This window comes from Coturnix japonica, chromosome 2, assembly GCF_001577835.2.
Source record: "Coturnix japonica isolate 7356 chromosome 2, Coturnix japonica 2.1, whole genome shotgun sequence".
Classification (NCBI taxonomy): Eukaryota; Metazoa; Chordata; class Aves; order Galliformes; family Phasianidae; genus Coturnix; species Coturnix japonica.
In genome coordinates, this window is record NC_029517.1 from 69,302,839 (window position 1) to 69,326,296 (window position 23,458).

Consider the following 23,458-nt stretch of genomic DNA (forward strand, 5'->3'; position numbering starts at 1 on the left):
ATTAAGTATTTCACTCTGGATACTCATGTTTTTTTGTATAAACATCCAAGTCCTCACTGGCTCTGGGCAAGTTCTTGGCCTCAGCAGCATCCTGTTGAAATTAGTTTCACTGACCAATTTTGGACTGCATGAAAAATCATTTTAATCCCTGCTGAATCTGCAGCCTTCTGCGTTATCATGACTTTCTCCTCATGCAGAGAAACACTGGGGAATGGAAGGGAAGAAGTCCTAGATCTATTTCCCTTATACTGCACATGTATACTTTCTCTATGATCCTCTCTAACAGTCGTATTTCTAAAGCAGATGGTCCAGATCCTTCACTTTGATTCTGCATGTTTAAGAAATTTATCTTGTTTTGGTTTTTTTCCCTTTTTACTTTGCTCACATTTTTATTTTTGTTTCATGGCAAAGAATACCTACAATCATCCTCCAACTGACTTGTACAGCTACAAGATAGAAGCATAATTGCGTTATGATTTCCCTTCTACCCTGGGCCATTCCGGTTCTAACACTGACTTGATTTGCTGTTTAGAACCAGCAGAATCTTTCTAACACTTTCCAAACTGCTGAGCCCAGTTTCTTCTCTGCAACCGCAGGTTTGCAGTCAGGAATGAGCATCCTTGTGGAGAAGCAGCAAGAAAGGTAACACTACATCAAAGTTACATACTCTGAATAAGAAGGTAAGCAAATGTTTCCTCTTAGAAGTCTACTGTATATCACAACACACCACAGCAATATGCCAACACTTTTAGCATTGTGGTACAAAACAGGCAGAAAAAGAAAAAAAAAAAAAAAAAGAAGAAGAAGAAAAAAAAAGAAAACAGAGTGTAGTGTTATTGTTGCTGTGGCAACTACAGACCACAAATTTATGCCTCAAGGGAATTAGCATGAACACAAACATAGACACCAAGGCATAAACAGCTGTGGGTGCTAACAGTGCCTACAACTCATTGCAGATGTAAAACACCATGCCATCAGAAACTGGATGTAAATCAAAGAGTAATTCCCTTAGGTTCCCAGCTGCTGTCTCCAAATCATTTGCCTACACCTCTTTTACAGTATGTCCTGTAACGAAGACGAGGAAAAACATTTCCAGAAACCCTGTAGTGTAAGAAATATAAATGTAAGATAAATTAAACTAAGAAGCAGCAGCATTTCTGAGTGAACAAAACAATTCTAAAAACATCACTCCTGCAAGTAAATAAATCACTGGTCTATCAGCTGGAAACTGATGGTGCAAATACTTCCTGCAAACTTCAGTGGTCTGAAGCTGCTCTCACTGTGCACACATGAGATACACAAAGTCAATATTGTACTTTTCTTTAACACTCCCTTGCACTGATAACAGGAAAAAACTACTTTTAGTAGTTTATAATGCCATTTAAGCAACGTTAATAATTAAATCTTTTCTGCTCAACTGGACTTGGGGAAAAAAGCAAACAAACAAAAAACACGACAGTATGTGTGAACATGAAAACAAGAATGGAAATTATCTGAGAAATTTTGGGAGCGGGGGATCCTCAAATGTTCTGGTTTCTTTTCCTTGTCTCCTTGCTTTCCCCATTCCTGCCCTATCTGCATACCAGTGTGAAATGACACTTGAACAAGAAACCACAAATGAAGAAATTGCTCAAGTCGACCTAGAGCTTTTGTCAGAAGCCCAGGGCCTGTCAAAGGAGCAAATGATCAGCCTGAGCAAGAAAGCCAGCAGCTGAATTGTTCTCTTGGCCTGAGATAGCTATTGATTTATTATTACACATGTCATCCAAAAAAAAAAAAAAAAAAGAGCTAAAGGAATATTTTCCTTTCCCCTTTTTCCCCTCCTAGTTCTCCAGCCTGACTTGCTTACTGAACTGGAAGGCTGCAGAATATAATTCAATAGTGAATTTTAAAGCTGGAAATTTTTGAGACTGTCATATTTTGGTCTAGGATCTACGAGGCAGATACACGCACTCAGGCCCCATCTACTATTCAAATAAGTCATCTAGACAGACAGCCTAAATGCTTCCAGGAAGCATCCCACTCACTATGGTGCAGAGTTCATTCACAAGAGGACACACCCAGCAGACGTTGGCAAAATCCCTATCATCCAACAAGCCCTCCACCCAGGAACACCAGGCAAATGTTTAGAGTCTTTAAACACCACCTGCAAAAAACATCCAGAAAGAGAAAAATGATGTTCTGGAAACCAAGAATGAAGATTCGTTCTAACATTTTGTACTTGTTTTGTCTAGGACCAGACAGCACTGTGAAAGTCATGCTATAAACAGATCAGTTAACTTATTGACTTACTTACTTACTCAGTCAATTATTTATAGAGGAACGATGGAGTGCTACTACCTGAAAATTTATTCTGATGAGGCAAGTCTGAAACAGTTAAGATTATTTCCCATCCAACCCCGTTAAGGATGCAACACAATGCAAGCAGACAAAAGAAATTGTAAAAAAAAAAAACAACAAACAACATCAGCAACAATTGCTTGTATTTTTCCTTTTTTGCAGTTCCACAAAGCTGTGTAAAATGCCTTAAGCCAGGAAATAAAGAACCACTTTTCAAATTAAGCTTGTAAAAGGGGATAACGATCACATCCTACCTTTCTCTGGGGAGGGATCAGCCAAAGGGTTTTCCTTTACTCATTTTTTGCCAAGTGAAATTCTGCCTGTTTGCCGAGCCACAGCAGACTGACCTGATATGGAGCAGGCTGGATTCCACCCAAAAGTAACCAAACAAGCCTGACCGGTGCTGTACCCAGAAGAAACCATCAAATTCAAGTCAGAGATGTTGGCCCTGCAGATGTTAGCAAGAAACAAGGCCCGGAGAAGTAGATCTGAAGAACAAAACAGCTAATGTCAAGTCCACACACTCACATTATTCAGCATCTGGAGAGACTGGCTTTGGATAACCATTAGCATGCATCTTAGCAGCTGAAGCACTGCGGAGTCCTGGAGCCTATCCTAGCTTCACCTGGTCTGAAAGCAACCCAGTTCTCTGGACGTTCCCCATACACTTCATGTACAAAGCAGTCAAGTGAGGAGAGTCAGGAGATTCATTCCCAATTTGTTACATTAAGTACACATCAACATAAGCACTCTTATTAGCAGAGGACAGTAAAAATCTATGCATGACACTAATTCTAAGAGCAAGCCTGACTGTCTGGAAACCTTCTAAATACTTTTACTTGACTCCCTGAGCACCCAGGAGACTTGAGTTTCTGTACCCTGAAGGCCACCTGTAGCTGCCAGGTCACATACAGCATTGTTTCACACCAAGAGAAACTCAGCTCGTTGATATCAAATCCTTCACTTGGTTTTGGATAAGTACAAAAGTTCAGGTTCACCTCTGCACTGATGTTAAGTCCAATGCCCAGGGAACACCAGCAACATCTGCAGTTTGGCAAGCCTTCATCCAGAGCTGCCTATCCTCACTAACTGCAACAGCAGCCAAGGAGCAGTCGGGTCACTAAATATCATGCCAGCCCAGCCAACACACAGCAAAACCCAAGCACCAGGGTCTCCCCTGCAGAACAGAGTCAGCTCTGCGCTCATTGCCTAGACCCCTACGCTGATGCCCAGGATGCTCCATCACTACTTCACACCATCTCAAAATAGCTGTGGGGCACTGCTAAATCATTCCAAGTGTGATTAATGAACAGGGAAAGCTTCAGGAAACTTTATGCAGCACTCTTAATGTTTATTTTTCCAGATATCACTTGACACAAATGAGAAGGAAAGTGCTTAAAAAGGGGAAAATTGCAGGCAGCTGATTCCAGTTGCACTTTTGCCTCTTGCCAAATTTAAAACTTAATAGGACAGACTTTGTTTCAAGGAATGAAGGGATGTGGAAATATTTACACATATAGTATCAAGAGATTGGCCATGTGGTCCAAGACTGAGATGCCAAACCAAGTGAGAGCACAATGAAAATGGCAACGCTAGTTTCTAAGGCAGAGGAAAATGTGTATCGTTGCAATTGTTAATAATAACTGACCTGAACAGAAAGCAATGCTTTGGAGGTAGCCCTTGCCCTTTGAAAAGCACGATGTCTCCACCCCAGGGATGACTCAGTTGCGGATGCCCCGTCCTTGGAGATGTTCAAGGCCAGGTTGGATGGGACCCTAGGCAACCTGATCTAGTAATTGTGGAAGTTTGGTGGCCCTGCCAGGCAGGGAGGTTGGAATTTCATGATCCTTGAGCTCCCTTCCAACCCAGGTCATTCTATGATTCTATGATATCTAGCGTCTCAGAGCTGGCACAAGCAGAAGGGTGGATTTGCTCATGAAGCACAAAAAGGCTGGGAAGGCCATGGACACTAAAAAGCCTAGTGGGATCCAAGATGGAGTCAGCAAGGCTGTATTTCTGTTCCTCAGTGGAGCGGTATATCCTTCATTTCTTTTATGAGCTTTATGAGTCTTTTTTTAACATGGGTACTGAAAAGTCAGAAATACATGGGCATCAAAGCTGGTTTTGGTAACCTATGGGCTGCCTCTTTGTAAAGGTGTGATATCACAGTGATTTCAAATATCATTTTTCTCAAAGAACTAGGGTTTATACAGCCTTATTTTTTCCAACTAGGGTGTGTCAAGCAAAGAGGCAGTGAATCTGACCATACCGCTGCAATTGAACTTTAAAACACTGAACTTCCAAATGCAGAATGACTGGCATTAAGGAATTAAAACACAGAAAAGTTCATACCAAACATGAACAGTTGTTGCTGTTAGCCTCAATTCCCATTTTTCAAGTAGAAAAATCAGACATTAACCCCACTTATGTTTTCAATTAACTTTTATCTTCAGATCTTGCCTCAATCTGTAACAAATTAGGTTTTTTTCTTCTGTACTGCATCTTCTGATGTTTCTATAAAGACCATTAAAGAAACCCCAAAGTTCCTTGCCTAAGTCTGCAGAATTCCTAGAAAGCTACATTTCTGTCTTTTTAGACTCCAAAAACTGAAATAGAAAAGCCACGCAGGGAGGCTCAGGACTAATAAACATCCCAACCAGCTAAAAACAAGAAATGGGGAAGCAAATTGAAGTTGAAAAAAAAAAAAAAATGCTAGATTTAACAACAATTTTGAGATCAGAATTTCTGTCGATATCTGTTAAACGAGAGGTATATAAATAAAGGAAAGGTGTACGTATATATTGTATATATATACACACACACACATATATATATACATACATATAAAAACGATAATGATAACAATACAATTCATGAACATGCTTTGAGTTATTCCAACCCCAGGAATGGGCAGAAAGACTTCTCTAGTACTTCAGCTATTTCAGGTCTCAGATATGCACCCTTCAGCCCCTCAAAGAGTTAGTGTTTGATTTAAGCTGCTGCCAAAACACAAATACGCAGCAGTGAAAGGACAAACCATGGCATACAACTAGCAGCCAAAGCATCCAGTGTTACATTTGAACGCCCATTTTTCACCTCCGGGGCAACGCAGCAGGCCCCATCTGTGAGGAACCTCTGATATAAAAATAAGACAATGCTCATATGCTGCTTTTTTTGAGGGATGCTCCCTGAGCATTTCCTTGCTCAATAGCCTTCATGCTGTCAGAAGCAGGTGAGGGTCAGGCCTGTTAGCAGCTCTGGTTTGCTGTACCGCAGCTGATAAGACAGCACACAAACAGTTACTGCCAAGGCAACTGGTAACCCAGGATATCAAGGGGCTGTGCTGCAGAACAACCCTGAGACCCGAAACTTTGAGATCAAATGTCTTCACCCTTCAAGCCTCAATTACATATAGAGATGCCTAGAGCCGAGGAAGGCATAGTAAAAACATCATATAGATAAATGGTACCACTAAACAGACTTCTAATAACTTTCAATAGAGTATCTTCACTGTATCCATTCAAAATGCACTTTGTTTAGAGACATTACACTGCTAAAAGTTTAATCTCTAATTACCATATCTCACTGATTTGTCCTAAAAGAAAACATCGCAAAAAAATCAGTGACTTAGGGTACATGTGACAGAAAAAAAAGTACTATATAAGCAATACTGGAGGGACAGTGCTCCAGAATTAGTGATTTGTGGCTTATGTGACAAGAAAAACAATCAGTACTTCACACAGCACTTCTCCCCATCCCCCCCCCCCCCCCCCGCCTTTCCCAAATGTTGCTGAAGGTGTGTCATTGACGTAGCCAGATATTTTTAGCGTACAAGTCAGCTAAACTTCAAAGTCTGCTTTCCTGGGGGATGAGGATGAATTGAACACAGAGTCTTTTCATCCTCTTTCAAGCTCATTAATCTTGTTACTGAATATAGCTCTCCTTAAAAAATCATATTTCAATGCTAAATTCAAAGATAAATCATCCATTAAAGAGACAAGCAAACGCACTCTGAGACTTTGGGAGAATATTAGCATCTCAAGCAGCAAATGCTGTTCTCACGCAATACGCTGCCTAGTAAATAAAACGTGAACAGCCTGCCTGGTACACCACACAGCTACTAATTACAACTCAGCATGGTTTTTAAACCTCCATCACCATTTGTAAAATGAAGAAAAGAACCCATGTGAAAAAAAACATTTTTCAGACTCACCTCTCTTTTTTCTGATCAATGTGACACAAGAGCTGCTTAACAGATGACAAAACATTTTCCATCTATCACTGCTGCAGCTTTCATAACCTTGCTTAGAAAGGGTAACAATCACTACTTTTGTTTTTTCTGCCTTCAGCTCAACTCTTTTTCTGATCCTTCTCATAGATTAGAACCTCTCTCAGAGCACAGAGAAACCCAAAGAGAGATCACCAGAAGCCCTGGCGCTCAGCATAGCCCCATAGGCTGTAGTGGCAGGGAGTCCCTCTGTTCACTGTGTGTACTCAAGGAAAACATGCAAGTGCACCAGTGCCCGCCATCAGCAACAGGGACAAGCTGCCCCTGGGACAAACACAGCACACAACCAGATGTATTTTCCCTACACACAGCATTGCCTTTTTGTCACCTTGGCTGGACCAGATGTCAGGGTGCTGAGGGCTCAGGAGGAAAACCTGCATTCAGCCTGGTGTCATTGTAACATCACAGAATCCTTAGAGTTGGAAGGGACCTTTAAGGATCATACAGTCCTTACTATATGGCAAGTCAGCCAGCCTAACCTAACCCTGCACAGCCATGGGGCTGTGGATATACCAGAGGGGCAGACGTGTGCCATTCACAGCTCCTGTTTGCTGTTCACAGAGATGATTGCCTCTCACACTGATACAGTTCTCATTGACAGTCAGAAGCTTTTATCATCTGGCGGATTTGGTGTTGAGCAGCAAAAAACTGCTTTCTGTTAAAGAAAGGAAAATCAGCATGTTTTGTATTTCAACCTCTGAAATTCTGCGTTTCTTGCACAACTTTGTAAACAAACAGTAAGAAACGGCTCTCAGAATCAGACCCTCTGTCCATAGAGAACAGGTGAGAGCAGGTGAGACCCCACCTCTGCTCTCTGTTCCCAGCCTGTCTGCAGCCCGTGTCCGTGGAGCCAGAGCTGAGACTCTGCAGCTCGGCCAAGCCCTGCACAACTCCCAGCCTAAACTTCCTCGTCCCTGAAAGCGCACGGGAACGGCGCAGGTGCGTGTGGACACGGACAACGCGTGGAGGTCAGCACAGCCTACAAGCAACCGGGAGCCACGAAGCGTTTGGTCCAAACCCACCGCGCCGCCAGGCTGCTGCGTTTCACCTATCTCCGGACAGGGGCAACATCTCCGGACAGGGGCAGCATCTCCGGACAGGGGCAGCATCTCCGGACAGGGGCAGCATCTCCGGACAGGGGCAGCATCTCCGGACAGGGGCTCCGCGTTTCATCACGCACTCGCACGCTGCCAGAAAAGCCTGCCGTACCTCCGCCCTACAGCAGCGACCTCAAACGCAGCTCCGAGTTCTCCGGCCCCTCGCAGGAACGCATTAGGAAGCACCTGAGCCGCTCGCGTTACAAACTTCCTGGCAGCAGCTCAGCTCGAGCCGCTCCGCAGCATCCCCAGCAGCAGCCACCCGTCTGGGCACCGCCACAAAAACACCGCAAAGCAGAGCAAGCCGAGCACCTTGCTGCCGTCGGGCCGCCCTCCGGGCATAGCACAGGGCCGCGGACTCCGAGCCGTCCCTAAGCTCCGAGCAACTCACCTGGTCCAGCGGGATGCCGAGCAGGGCGCTCAGCGGGTGTAGCAGCGTGGAGCCGGTGGTGCGATGCGGGAGTGCGGGCGCCTCGGCCATGCCGCATCCCCAGCGCCACCGACGACGAGCCCGGAGGCACCGCGCCGTCCGCCCGCCGACACCGCCCGGCGCCGCGCCGCCCGCCGGGCCGCAGGGGGCGCTCGGCAAGGCGGGGCCGCCCGAACGGCCGCCCTAAACAGCCGGACTGACGGGGGGAGGATGGTGGGAGGCGGGAGAGTACGGCACCGACGGCGGCAAACAGCCGTCCCCGCCCCGAACCCGCCCACCTCACCTGTCGCTTCGGGTCGGTGCCGTCCGAGCGGAGCGCGTTGTAAGCGGTCGGCAGCTGTAGAGTGGAGCTGTGGGAATGGCTTTAAAAAGCTGCGAGAACGGCTGAAAAACACAGCAAAATTGTAAGGGATGAGTTTAACAGTCTTTCCTGTACTGAGGGGCCCAATAGTGAGCGCACGACTTTTGAGGTATGACCTCACCGGTGATGATCACCTCCTACTCCTACTGGCTACGCTATTTCTGATGCAAACCAGGATGCTGTTGGTCTTGGCTGCCTGTCAGCTAACACCTCCAGATCCTTTTCCTCCTCACTTCTTGCCAGCCTGTAGTGATGCATGGGGTTGTTAGGACCAAAGTGCAGGAACCAGCACTTGCTCTTGGTAGAGCTCATACTATTGGCCTCAAGAACCCTCACAAGAGAGGAAAAGAAACGTGACACAAAGGGAGGGAAAATACATAGAATTACCTTTTTTTTTTTTTTTTTTTTTTTTTTTTTTGTAATAATCTGTAGTCATAGCCATTTATTTGACTGAAAAATCACAATTTATATTTGGGTAATTATCTTTGCAAACATAACAGTTAGCAACTGTCCTTGATTCTATAAACAGTGAAAACTGAATGCTTTGCAGCTGCTTGTGCAGTCTACTATTCCCATTCCATATCCTAATACTACTGGAAGCTAGATTTTTTTAGACAGCATTTTTTGTTCATTTTTTAGGCTTCTTCCAAGAGGTTGTGTATGGTTTATATTATTATTAATCAAGAGAACAGTCACATTCACCCTCTGCTATAATGGAGATTGCATAGAATTTGCAAACCTCAGTGACCTGCTGCTATCATATATCTGCTTTCACAGTCGGCAGATTCCACAATCCCTGCATCTGCAAATCTCCCTCTTTAACAGAGTGGAAATAGACATTTGAAGGTTACTAGATCACACTCCAGGAAGAGAAAATAAGTAAGCTTAAGAATGTAGTCTGTTATTTTAGGGCTTTTAATAATTTCCTTACAGTTAAGAATCTGGAAGAAACATCCTCTATTCTGTTCTGACCACCAAGATATTTTCCTTTATCTTTGCTACTTTTTTCCTCCCTTATACTTACAGAAAATCTGATCTCACTTTCCAAAAATCTAGGAGAACATAACAAACAGACCACACCATTCTGTGGTCTGAGAGATGCCTTCACATGGAAGACAAGGAGATTTGAGAGGAAACTTGGGGCCCCATTCCTGGCAATGGCTCCTCTGTACTCTATTGCTACTCAGGAGGAAAGGCTGCCCTTGGACACAGGCACTGCTCCATGCCCATACCCACCCAATGGACACTTCTGGCTGTCAAGGCCAGCCATACTCTTGTGAAGAGCCTTTCCCTAATACCCAGCCTCAGCCTTCTCTAATGCATCTCTGTGCCTTCCCCTTGGGTCCTTTCACCATCACCAAGGGAGATCAGTGCCTGCCCCTCTGCTTCCCTCTTTGGGAAACTCTGCTCCACCATGAGGCCTTCCTCTCAGTCTCCTGAACTTGAAAAGGAGAAAAGAAAAAAAAATGGAATCACTTTTAAAATCTTTGTAATTGTAAATGGTGTTGAAGATATAAACTAAAAGAAGTAAGAGGGTTTATTTTGAAATCCCACATATTTATAGCTGATTGTGCTTCATCAAGAGTTTGGGCCGGGTAATCCCCTTAGGACCTTTCCAATCTGTCCTACCCTGTGATCACAGAATCATGGATTCATCAAGGCTGGAAAAGACCACTCTAGTCCAACCAACAACCCGTCACTACCTCACCACTCTTCAGAGAAGAAATTCTTCCTAACATCCAATCTGAACCTCCTCTGATGGCAGCTTCCCCCCATCTTATACTATGGCTTTGTTCTGCTGGTCACTAAGTAGTGTCACAAGGATGGTGAGAGGTACTTCCTTGCTTTCAGGACAGCTATCCATCCAAATGGAGCAAGGAAGTACCTCTCACCATCCTTGTGACACTACTTAGTGACCAGCAGAACAAATATTGGGGAATAAACAGACATAGCCCACCTGGAGAATCAGGAGCTCAGTGTATAACTTCTCTGAAGGCCCTGTGCATTCTTCAGCCTCTGAAGATGTGATGAGCTTGGTGAAGGGAAGCGGAGCAAAGTTTGCAGAAGATGTGAACAAACCCTAATTGATCAGACCGAATGGTCCCTTCTCTCTGGTGGTGACAGCTACAGGTTGCTTAGTCAAAACATACAAGAGCAATGCCAAACATGGATTGGCTCTCTCATTGTACTCTCCCAGCTTCTAGCCATCAGGACTGCCTGATGAAAATTTCATTTGTGATATCATGTCTAATAGCCACTGGTGGGCCTACGTTACAGATCTGACAGCTTTTTGAATTCACTTATGTTTTGGTCTCAACAATGCTACTACTTAATTACGTGCTGTATGAAAAAGTATTTCCTCTTGTTTGTTTTAAATCAGCTGCCTTGTAATTTCTTTGGGTGCTATCTTGTTTTTGTGCTGTGAGAAATAAGTGAATAATCATTGCTTAGTCACCTCCCTTGTTCTATTCTTAACTTTCTATATCCTGAGTAGTCTCTTGTCCTCACTGACGAGTCAATTTAATCTCTCTCTATATAGAAGTTATTGGTATCTTCCTTTTGTTCTTCCTTCTTTTTTTTTCTTTTTTCTTTTTTTTTTTTTTTAATGGAGATTATATATTTACATGATAACAATGTTTTGTTCTACATTTGTCTACATGATAACAATGTTTTGTTCTACATTCATCTACCAACAATTCTTAATGCCAATCCTACTGACTTCGAAGTCTATTTTCTCAAAGGTCGTAGGTAGAGACTAATGTATCTGCATAATCAAGAGTTGTTATTTTCCTCTCTGTACATTAATAAATATTAAATTGTGGTAGTCCTTAAAATGCCCCACAATAGGATACTGTGAAATCTTCTTCAGTTCTGTAATCAAACTTTGATTATCCTGAGTTTTTTGTATCCTTTGTAAGCTTGTCATCTTACCTGCTTTTCTTATTAGTATGTTCAACAGGACAGATTGCTTTGTATTAAGTTCTATCTTGACATTTGTTCTCACCCTTTGTTTATTACTTTTTAAACAGCTGGAAATCCTTGACGGGACAGTTCCTGCTTATTTAATTGTTGTGGATAAGAAATTTTACCCTGAAGCTCTGGAAATACAAATGTACTTTCTTGACAGGATTGGAAGTAGCCACACATTTTTCAGAGAGCACTAACAGTTTTGTGGTGTGTAACTTATTCACAATGGCTGTATTTTTCCCATTACATTATATTTATCTCAGTGCCAACTTATTTTGTCTTCTGTTCTACAGTTTGCATACAAGTGTGAGGAGTGCTGCTCAGTAATTCTCTGACCCTCTCTGATTGACATGCTGAGTTTTAACTTTCAGTGGAAGTTTGTGTCCTTTGATTTAAGCAGAAAAAGATAATCCAATGGACAATGTAGAGAGGCTGTAATGACAGCAATTGAATAGGGAAAGCTGAGCAACTGTGAGAGGAAGTGGTTGTTGTTTTTTGTTTTCTCTGGGTAACATCAGTGTGTGCTCATGTTACTGAAATCTTAGCACTGATGATCTTTGCCATTATCAAAAGAGAATATTACTTGGACATTTACCCATCTACATAAATCATGGAATAATGATTTTGGTTCTTTTCAAATAATAGTGAATTAGAGGCAGGATCTATTGATATAAAATTAAAAAAATAAATAAAACCAATGAAAAATAGCTTATGTTTACTTTATAGTTTGTGGCTGTCTTTAAAAACATAAGGCTCTCTCTGTCTAGACTTGAGATAATTTTGCTGCCTCGCTCCTTTTCCTGATGCTGAGAGGGATCTCTTGGCCTTTAATAAAACCGATGATGACAAGGCAGGGACACATAAATATGGAAGGATTCTTTCTTTCCATTTATTATTACTTGAAAATGAGGTGATTTATATCAGATCTTTTTGTGACCTTTGCTACTGTTTACTGAGGAATACTTTGAGAGCAGAGTCTGTAAGTCATACAGCTCGAAACTAAAAGCTTAGAAGGCTTGTGATGTAGAAAATAAGAAATTGCAGAAGTTGAGGTTTTGTAAGAACTAATTACTTATAACTAATAAGAGAAACATAAGGGTTCATGGAAATACCTCAGGACCTACACAATTATTATTGGATGAGTGTTGATTTCAGTCCAAGGATTTAAGGAAATCAAGTGAAGAATATCATAAAGAAAACAGAAGATGTCCAGAACTACCGAAATAATGTTTTATGTTAAGGAACAAACAAACAAATAAATAAATAATTTTTGTATTTCTAAGAAAGGACATGAATACACTCATGTGAAAGCAAATCATGGTCACTGAAAGGTTTTGATATTAAAATTCCAAAATTCTAGTCGTAAGTTTATTAGGAACCATAAGGACACCCAGAAGTTAATTTCAAGTAACACAATTTTTCAGCCTCCGTGCATTATTCTTTCACAGGCAAGGATATTTTTCTCTACCATCAGTCTTCATAGTACGAGAACCTTAGAGTTTGTTCTCTTCTACCATCTAGAGGGGAAACTGTACAACATGAACAAAAATCATTTTATCCTTGCTGGCAAGTTAGAGATAGAGAAATAGTTCCAATTCCTTGTATTACTTTTATTTAGAGAGGAAAAAAAAAACCACTTACATTAATGATAGTTAATACATTCCATGACAGTTAATCAATTTCTGGTGTCAATCAATATGTAAGTTTTTTGTTGTTTTTTTCTAATACTGTTTTCCACAAATTTTTCTTGCACCAAAAATAATCAGTAGGAAAAAAAGATGCTGAAACCAGCCAGGGCTGAGTCAGTATAAAACTATTCTGGTGTTTTTAAAGAGGTAGGTTTTATCCTGTAGTATTATATAAAGAAAAATCGAAGCAAACAAGTCCTTTCAACTGTAATTAACAATTTCATGAGAAAGACTAAATAACATGGGAGAAGTTATTCAGTGCTGTTGCATGGATTTGCAGAGCCAAATAAATACTTGTATCCAGTATTATTGAATAATGCTCTTAGCTACATTGACTGCTCCACTGCAAGTACAGCCTGAATAAGATAGCTAGTAACACTAGCTTTAACTTTTGTCCTACAGAGAACTTCCAGAAGGTGCTATCGCAAGTATGATTTGAAGCAGATCAGTGTTATTTAAGATGAGCAATATATTAATAATGAAACTACAGGAATTTCTGAACTGTAAAGATTTTTTAAATCTATTTGTCTGATAGAAATTGCCTTTTCCTGTTTTATATTTTCTTCATTATTCTATTTGAGTGAATAGCTGTAGTAGTCCAAATCAACACATGCTCAGCTGTACTCTCATACATGTTCTCATTATCTCCTTTTATTGATTATTTACTATTTTTTTTCTACATCTTTGGTAAATGTACTGTCATCTCATCAGAATCACTCCTGTGACCAGCATTTCCTGATCTCACCTCTTTGAACATGTCATTTCTATACATGCATCCTCTTTATTTTGTTTCATTCTTCCTTTTTTAGGTTCCCCACTGCCTTTCCATCTCCTGTAAGATAAGCATTGGCTCTTATGTTAGATTTTCAAACAAGCACTTTTGAGTTTTCATCTGAACTCGCCCTTTTATAAATAAACGTTGACCCCAATACATATGCAAGAGTAATATATTGACTTTTATTTAGTTCTTAAAACATATATTTTTTCTCACTGTTTTAAGGAAGGAAAAGCTTTTCTATTAAATGCTTTGTCAACAGAGAGTTGTTATGATGAGATCACAGCATATTCACTGATTAATGCTGTCTTATTGTTTCCTTGGCCTCCTCTGCCAGCTGGTCTATATCCAGATTTGAATTCTCCTCCTACTTACATCATTAGACTTTTCAACGAGGAATGCCTGCTTTATTCTATGCTTGTGTAGCAACACCAAAGCTGTGTCTTTCTTCATACAGGTGAATGTATGAAGGTGAAAAGGCCCAATGAAACATAATAAATATATTACTGTTGTATTACTATAATATGTATTTGCATGGGGAAAAGAATGAATGTAATGTGAAAAGTCCACCAGAAATAACATAACCAAATTAACAGGGAGACTTTTAAGTGTATTTCCATCATTGGCAGAGACAGGACCCCCGCTGGCTGGTCTGTAAAACATTAATGACGTTTGTTTTAATGGGACCCACTGCACAGACCCTCCTGGGTGGATCAATTCAAGTCACTGCCTCAAACCAGGATCATCAAAGTAAGACTGTACGCTACAACAAAGAACCTTCAAAGTCTACTGTCAGTCACATCCATCAGCATTTATTTGGCAGACACTGTGGATGTTGGCACAACTTTTAGCTGCCCCCTAAGCGTGAGGTTACTTCTTTTGGGTAAAAGACACCTGAGTCAGGAAAGTATCATCTTCTGGAGCAGCTACTTGGAGGGAGTAACATGCCTGTATATATCCTACTACAAATGTGGGTGTATGTATGGTTTGTTTTATCAGTGGTCCAATTAGACCAATTCCATAACACACAGCATGCCTTTCTTGCATGGGTAAAACAGTGTGGATGTCTAGAAAACCAGACCTCAGTGTGTAATCAGGATAATGCAACAGAAGACATACAAAAAATATTTGTACTGAAGAGGCTGGTGTTGTATAGATAATAACTCACATATTGAAAATATGTTTGGATATTACTCTATCAGCCTCAGTCCTGCCCTATAGCTACTTTTTCAGAAGTCAATTCCCTCACCAATAGCAATAAAGCACCCCTCCTTTGCCCAAGCTGTCTGAAATGTGTTATTTGCCTTTGCTGAACATTGTTCACTGTATCTGAAAGACATATCTGAGAAGTGGTTGGTCAGCAGTGATGCAGTCTAATGGACTATGTCAGAATTTAATGAGAATTTAGCATCTGTTGTCTTGTTCAAGTGATGATTCTTTCAAACACTTTAGGGAATGTAAAAGTCCAATGTGAAGGAGGAAGTGATGGAAATGGCTGATGCAGATGAAATTTCCATTCACACATTGCTGTTACTGAAGATGCACTGTTGCAGGACAAGAATCAGCTTTGGTGGTCACAAAGGCTGAATTAGTGGGAGAGTGCAAGGTATCAAGTTTTATTTTTGAAATGCTTAGCTAGGTAACTATTTTATGTAACTATTATTTTTGTAACTGTTATTTCTTGTTCAGAATAGAGGCTAACTTTGAGAAAAGCAGGGAAGGTAACTTTTAAAATTGGTAGGGATAGAGAAGTTCACCTCCAAGCTCAAGTTATTCTAATGGGTAATCGCTTTAAGAGACAGAGAAAGGGAAGTGAATACTTAGTGAGTCTTCTGTCATAAACAAGGAAAAAAAGGAGACTGACACCCCAAAAATTTAAAATATGGTGCATTGCCATTATCATTTTTCAGGTGGACAGTAAATGAAAGATGCTGAAGCTGGTGATGTGTAGAGCTGGTCCAGAAGGCAGCTAGTCCTGGTAATCCTCATTAGGTAAGTTACAGTCCTCTCTATGATAATAACCTTCAGAACCTCTTTCCTTGTATTCCTTCACCATAATTTCTGAGGTGTAGTTAGACCTGTTCCAGAGTTTGCGTTGATCGTAGGAGTAGCTGAGGTCTATTACTTCTGGTTGATTCCAGTGGAATATTTTCTTTTCTCTATCCCAGTGTTAAAATTCCAGGTCAGATAGAGGCTTTATTCGTATGAGATCATTGTTTCTTTCACTACAGGTGCAAAACAACTTCTTCTGTGGATGACCCTATTACCGTGATAAAAGAAGGGCCCACGCACAGTGCACTTGCCAGCTGGCTGCTTGCAAATAGGGTTTTAAGCAGGTATCATAATTTGTGACACAAGTCTTGACAAATTGCATTATATTTGACAGAGTATGATACATATCTACCATAGTGATGGCCTCGTGTACAGTTAATGAAAGGTCTCCTTTTTTGAATCATGCACAGCCAAGATTGACAATACTGGTAATCACCATCACGTAGTTATTGAACTCCTGCAGTTCCCACTGAAGTCTGCTGTTTGTCTGAGTTCTCCTGTAAGGAAGACTTCAGTCTCCTGATATAATGTGAATTCATCTTCTCTAGCTAGGCTACCTTATACATAGCTACTGTAGCTCACTGCTGATTGCCACTATGGGTGGCATATATTCTAACTATACATTTTTCTCAATGCTGCGACTGCTCTCATGGGCCCAGCCTGAAAGATCATTAGGGAGAATTAAACATTATTCTCCCTGCTGTCTCAAAATCAAACAGTGGGATGGTTTTGGTTTAAATCCATACCTTAGAGGACTGATGTTTATGCCTATGTATAAAAAGAAGGATGCATCCAAGTGTTGCTTGTCTTGAAAAATATAGAGTGGTTCCCTCCACTGTATCTACCACTGGGGAGCATTTTCTTCCCACTGTGGCCATGGGACCAGCAAAGAAAAAGGAAAAAAGAGAAGCAGTACAGTAGTTCAGTCCCAAATCCCCACATATGCAAACAAAGCCTGCTCCTCAGCCACTGCAAAGGACCATATTCAGAGTCTGTGCTGTCATTGCCTGGCTGTTCCTATAAGATGCTCTCACTTCTGAAAAGTGCAGATAACACAATTGTATGCAATGAAAGTTTAATATTGCTGAAAGTGTTATGCTGAGTATCCCTGTTCAGTAGTTCCTATCTCGCTGTTCTATTGGATTTGTTAACATTTTCCATACACATTTTCCTACACTGTAGTTTGGACGCAGGGGCAGGTAAGGAAGAACAACATTTTTTTGTCTTCTTCACGTTGGCAAACTGTGGCTTTTCACAGTGATTTTTCTTCTTGCAGGGTATTCAGAGGCATAGGAGTGGAATGGCAGGTTGGTAAGAGTGTCACAGAGCTTTTTATTAGAACTTAGGAAGGCTAAAACTAGGCTGTACTGTACAAGGTGTAAAAGTTGACTTAATATTTTAAATCCAAATCCAAAGTTTGCTTCTTCACTTAACTCAACTTAGTTGAGTTTGTGGATACATTATGATTTGACTGCTTGCTTAAGCTGTTCTTTTCGTTCTTCACATGAGCTGGAATTCAAAAATTAAAATCATTTTTGAGATCAAATGTGTTGCTTTAAGATATCTACAGGCATAACATCCATTCTTGTGCACAGTAAAGAGTGCAAAATGCAGAGATTGTCTTTTTCTTCCCAAAGGACATAAAGAAAAGACAATTAGAAATGTAAACCTGTAAATGATGACAAGGTTTGTTGTGGCATTAAGTCAGAAATCTGAACAAGACATGAATACAAACATCACTCTGTTCCTAAGAGCAGGAACCTTTCGCTAAGTTTTCATAGAACCATAGAATGGCTTGGGTTGGAAAGGACCCCAAGGATCATAAAGTTCCAACCCCATTGCTTCAGGCAGGGTTGCCAGCTACTAGATCAAGTACTAAATCTAGTACTAATCAATCTACTACTAAATAAAGTACTAAGATTGCCCAGGGCTCCAATCTAACCTGACATTAAACAACTCCAGGTATGTGGCATCCACAACCTGTCTGGGCAACCTAAATCTTCCTTCCTTTGGTTTAAAGCCGTTGGCCCTTGTCCTATCACTATCTACCCATGTAAAAAGTTAATTTTCCTCTTGCTTATGAACTCCTTTTACGTACTAGAAACCCACAATGAGGTCTCCTGCGGCCTTTTCTTTAGTAGGCTGAACAAGCTCAGTTCCTTCAGACTAACTCCATAGGAGAGATATTTAAGTTCATGGATCATTTTTATGGCTCTCTTCTGGACCCTCTCCAAAAGCTTCACAACTCTGCTGTGCTGGAGGCCCCAGACTTGGATGCAGTACTCCAGCTGGGGCCTCATGAAGGCTGAATAGAGGGGGACAATCACATCCCTTTCCCACCTGGTCACTCCTCTTCTGATGGAATCCTGGATACGGTTGGCCTTCTGGGCTGCAAGAATACACTGTTGACTCATGTCAAGTTTTTCATCCTTCAGAACCCCCAGGTCCTTCTCTGAAGAGCTGCACTCAAGGAGTTCTTCTCCCAGTTTTTATTCATACCTGGAATTACTTCAATCCAAGTACAGCACCTTGCACTTGGCCTTGTTAAACCTCATTACATTATTGTGTGCTCACTTTTCCAGAGTGCCTGGGTCCTTCTGGATGGTATCTCTCCCTTCTACTGTGTCAGCTGCACCACTCAGCTTGGTGTCATCAGTAAACTTGCTGAGGGTATATTTGATCCCACTGCCTATGCTGTTGGTATATATATTGAAGAGCACCAGTATCAAGATGGACCCCCGAGGGGCACCACTTGTGACCTGCCTCCACATGGACATAGAGCCATTTTGTAGTTCATACGGCTTTTTTTTTTTTTTTCTTAAAATATTCTCAAGTATTCTTCAGACATATTTAAGGAGCTATTACAGATCAGGTGCTTACTGGTAACATTCAGATTTCAAGATCATTTTCTCTGGGATAGGTTTATTTGAGTTTGGGGTGCTTTCTCAAGATCAAAAAAGCCTGAATAAGAAAATATCCTGAGAAAGTTTTGCTGTAAACTATGAAAATATAACAGCAAACAAAAATAATTTATCAAGTTGTTGATATTCCCAATATCATTTTTTTAATCTAACCAAAACCAGAAAATTAAAAATGAGATTCTATATTTCATCTCTCAATCTTTTCTTCATGCCTCCCTTTTTCTGCAGATGTTTGCTGCTACTGTGTTGTACGTGATAGGCTCTGAAAGGAAATGTTATACTCAAGGTGGGTGAAGCAGTTTTGAAATGAATGTATCATAGGCTAAGTTTGTGCTGTTTGCAAGAAGAGACTGTTAGTTAACAATTCTCATCATTTTATCTCTTTCATTAAAGAATTCCATAATTCCATGCTGTATGAAAATGAAGTCAAAGGGAAGAAAAAAACAACAAACCTTCTTTCCCAACACATTCCAAACTGTACTTTCTATTTGTGGCCTGCTCAGCCAAAAAATATCCAGATATGCTTCATCTAAGTGGATCTTGTTGGAACAAAAGATCAGGCAATATTAAAACTTAGAAACAGGAGGATATCTGTTTCTTAGCCTGCACCCTACTCCCCACCTTTTAATACCAGTCTTATCTCCATTATTCCTTTCATTTATACCCTTTTTTTTGCCTTTAATGCTTGTATGTTGGCTTGATGCAACCCATTAACTCTGCATGCAGCACATCTTCATTTTAACATTATAGCAGAGAATCTTCAGATGTCTAGAAGTGAGCAGGTGCTATACGAGTTTTATGTTACAGTTTCAATAAGCACAAGAAGATGCTCTTAAGGCAGTCGGCCCTGCTTTAAACAAAGAGCCTCAATGGCAGGCAGAAGGAAGGCACTTTGCTTCTTCATTAACATACTCTGCCAGCATTCCTGCAAAATCACTATTCACTGTGTTCCCCACTGATCTCATACTTGTGCTAGCAAACAATTTTTTAAACCTTAAATCCTTGCAAAATCAAGGACAGATAGCTATTAAAAAAGCTTGACTGCATTTAGTTTTTCCATTTGTATCTTTCCAGTAGCAATCCTTGCTTTAAAATGATCTTTAACTGGCAGGAGGTGCAGAGGGATTCTGAGCAACAGCAGAGATGAATTGGTTATGTGTCTTTTTGCTTGTTTGTTCTTATTTCACACATTTATGTTTTTAAGTGGGTGACTAGTGCTTTTATAACTTGGAAGAGAACAGAGAGTTGACAACTGACTGAGGAAGTGTATGTGGATAAGGTTAAGACTAGTGCATTTCAATAGAGCAACAACAAAAAGAGCAAAGCAGAAAATCTACTGTTTGTTATCAGAGATCTGATGATCAGAAGATTGTTCTTGCAGTTTATCATGACGCTTTCATTCCAAAGTCACATCTGATGTGATCTGGTCAGTTATTCTGCTTCAACCTGGGACCTTGACGTGCATATCCACTAGAGGTCCCTGTAGTCAACATTTTTTCTGCTTATACAGCTGCTAAGTTAATTCCACTTTCCCCCCTCCATCAGCAACATGCAGTCTGCCAAGTAGACGCACATAATGCCAGGCTCTTCATTCTGCAGCATGGTGCCTCTCTACTCGGCTCTTGTGAGGCCCCATCTGGAGTACTGTGTCCAGGTGTGGAGCCCTCAGTACAAAAAAGACATGGAGATTTTGGAAAGGGTCCAGAGGAGGGCCACGAAGATGATCAGGGGGCTGGAGCACCTTCCCTATGAGGACAGGCTGAGGGAGTTTGGGTTTGTTCAGCCTAGAGAAGAGAAAGGTTGTCGGCGGTGACCCATCATTGCAGCCCTTTCAATACTGAAGGGACCTACAGACCAGGAGAGGAGTAAGACTCTGTTGAAAGGCTGATAAATGCAGGGACAGGGGAAATGGTTTTTAAGTTAAAAGAAGGAAGATTTAGGTTGGATTGTTAGGGGGAAGTTTTTACAGGAGAGTGGTTAGGTCTGGACCAGGCTGCCCAGGGAGGTTGTGGTGCCCCGTCACTTGGAGGTGTTCAAGACCAGGTTGGACGGGGCTCTGGGCAACCTGATCTAGTAAAGGTATATGTTTGGTGGCCCTGCTAGGCAGGGAGGTTGGAACTACATGATTCTTGAGGTCCCTTCCAACCCGGGTCATTCTGTGATTCTGTGATTCTGTGTGATTCTGTGCCCTTTCAGAGACTTCTTATCTCTATTAGAGCAAGAAAGCAATCTTCAGGCAGCTCATTGTATACCTCTCAGTGAGCTTTTCCTGTTTTTCAAAAGTGCTGTTCCATGGGATAAATCAGGAATATGCAATTATCCTTGCTGTCTTTGGTGTCCTTTGGCTCAAAAGAGATTTTTGTGACTCAGAGTATATCAAATACTTAACCACAATGTTTCCTGTAATATAGAGGGACATCACATTTGATACGATATTGGTGAAGTTGTTGACTAGATCATGAATATCCGACTAGTCTTGGTACAACGGTCTGCGAAGTTTTGCAAGTTCTAACATTTCCCATCTATCACAAAAGCTTAGAAATGGCTTACAGCAAAACCATTTGAATGTTAGATCAGAACAAAAATCGGCTGTTTCTCAGCTGTTTTTTTTTTTTTTTGCCATCTCTTTCCCAGAAAGACAAAATCTTCCCAGATGAGTCAGACTTAATAATGAATTGAGGACCAAAACAAGAACACATTTCTATCCCAGCACAGCTAACTCTATTTACACCATATTTTTCTGAAATTTAAATGCCTTTTTTTTTTTTTTAATGGAAAAAATGGCAGAAGGCTCTATTTTCTAATCTGCTGCATTTAGAATTCAGATCTAATATATGAGTTGTCTTTGTTCTGGCTATAAAACAGATATTTATAAGAAATAAATGTATATTTTTTAAATGATTTATAATCAGAGGATCTTTTGCCTTCTGTTTGCCTTAATAAATAATAGTATGCTGTGTGAGTATATGCTTCTCTCCATGGCTACTCTCATTAGTCTTTAAATATTGATATCTGGCTAATGAGGATTTTCATGGACTTGAATCTTCAGTTTTGTAAAAGCCTCCTAACCAGATTGGTCATTTAGAGTATCAAATAGTAAAATCTTTGTGCAAGATCAAACTGTGCGCAGGCAACACAGGAACAGAAAGCTTAACAAGAAATATTCCTTGCAGGCAAATATTGCATTGCAACAGGCATAATGTTTCAGTAGAAGTAGAAAACAATTTATACTATTGCCTTATTCTGCACTTATCCCTTCTGAAAGCTTGGTCATCTGCTAAGACTTCGACAGCCACAACATAGAACCTCAGCTTTTACATATGGAAGTTCTCTAGAAAAGGGAAGAAAGATTTTGTTCCCTACGTAGTGTTACTCAGAGTCCCTCCAAACTCACCACCACCATTTACAAGCCCAACAAATAACTAATGTGACATTCATGATCCTTGCCTTTTTGATGATGATCCCCAAAAGCATTTTGTGTATATGGATCCTGCGGAGTGAATAACTATCACTGTTCCACTCTCCCAACTCATACCTTACTTATACTGACACTTATCTCCAGTTGTGAGAAGACCTGGCTCTGCATCTGCATCCTGACATACTAAGCACAGCCTAGAGCCACAGCAACAAGGGAAGGCATTAATCCATTGAAGATTCCTTCTACAGTCAATACAGTCCAGACACTGCTATTAGGGACTTGTACTACAGAGCAATTTGTCCAGTTGTGCTTCAGCCAAGAGGAAGCTTCTGTGAGGCTGTTGTGCACATGGAACAGAAGCTGTAAGGCCAGATCTGCTGGAGACTTCACTGGTAAAAGGGGAGATCATGTTGGTTGCAATTTTCTCTTTGGCCACCAGATTCCACTGTCCTGCCCATGCTAGAGGCAACTGTGACAGCCACATCCCTGAACTCTGTACTCCTAGGGCTGGAAAGCAGGGGTGGTAAGAAAAGCCCAAATATGAGGGAGAAGTAGCCTGTTATCATGCTGACATGGATGATATACAATCAAAACATGAAAAATCATAACAAAATCTGAAATGACAATGTTAATAGAACTCCTCCAATCAATACAAAGGCTGGAGCTTCATAGGCTCTTGGAGCAGGTAGTATCTCATCACTGTTTTCTCAAGGCACCTGCCTGATCATCCCTATCTCCAAGCCATCTTCTTTGTATTGGCACAAAAGAAAAAAATTCTGTGTGGCAGGGAAACCAGAAAGAAAAAAAAAAAAAAAAAACAAAAAACAAAACAAAACAAACAAACAAAAAAAAACAAAACAGATCAAGAAACTGGTACAAGTTAAGAGTGACTTAGGCTAAATAGTAGTTGGCTTTAACTCAGATCAGTTCCCCAGCCACCATCAAAGTGAAGAGTGGGATGTGGACAGAAACAAATGGTAGGTAAAAGACAGGACTGCTGCTTCTGATAGCAGTGACAGCTTTTGCCAGTTTGTGTATATTACTGCAGCCTAAGAGCAGGGGTTCTTACGGTCAGTGCTCAAGGGTGGGTCAACTATGAATGATGTGGATATGTGAAGCCA

The 23,458-nt window shown here is 41.0% G+C and overlaps 1 protein-coding gene across 3 annotated transcripts in view; it reads right to left on the reverse strand.

Moving 5' to 3' along the window:
• MBOAT1 (membrane bound O-acyltransferase domain containing 1) overlaps window positions 1-8,276 on the reverse strand; it is a 58,780-nt gene extending 50,504 nt beyond the window's left edge. For all 3 annotated transcript variants that reach the window (XM_015854751.1, XM_015854750.1, XM_032442508.1), the window contains exon 1: window positions 8,117-8,276. In XM_015854751.1, the coding sequence (XP_015710237.1) occupies window positions 8,117-8,206 (90 nt within the window). In that variant the 5' untranslated portion in view covers window positions 8,207-8,276. The remainder of the gene's footprint in view (window positions 1-8,116) is intronic.
• Window positions 8,277-23,458: the final 15,182 nt, after the last annotated feature.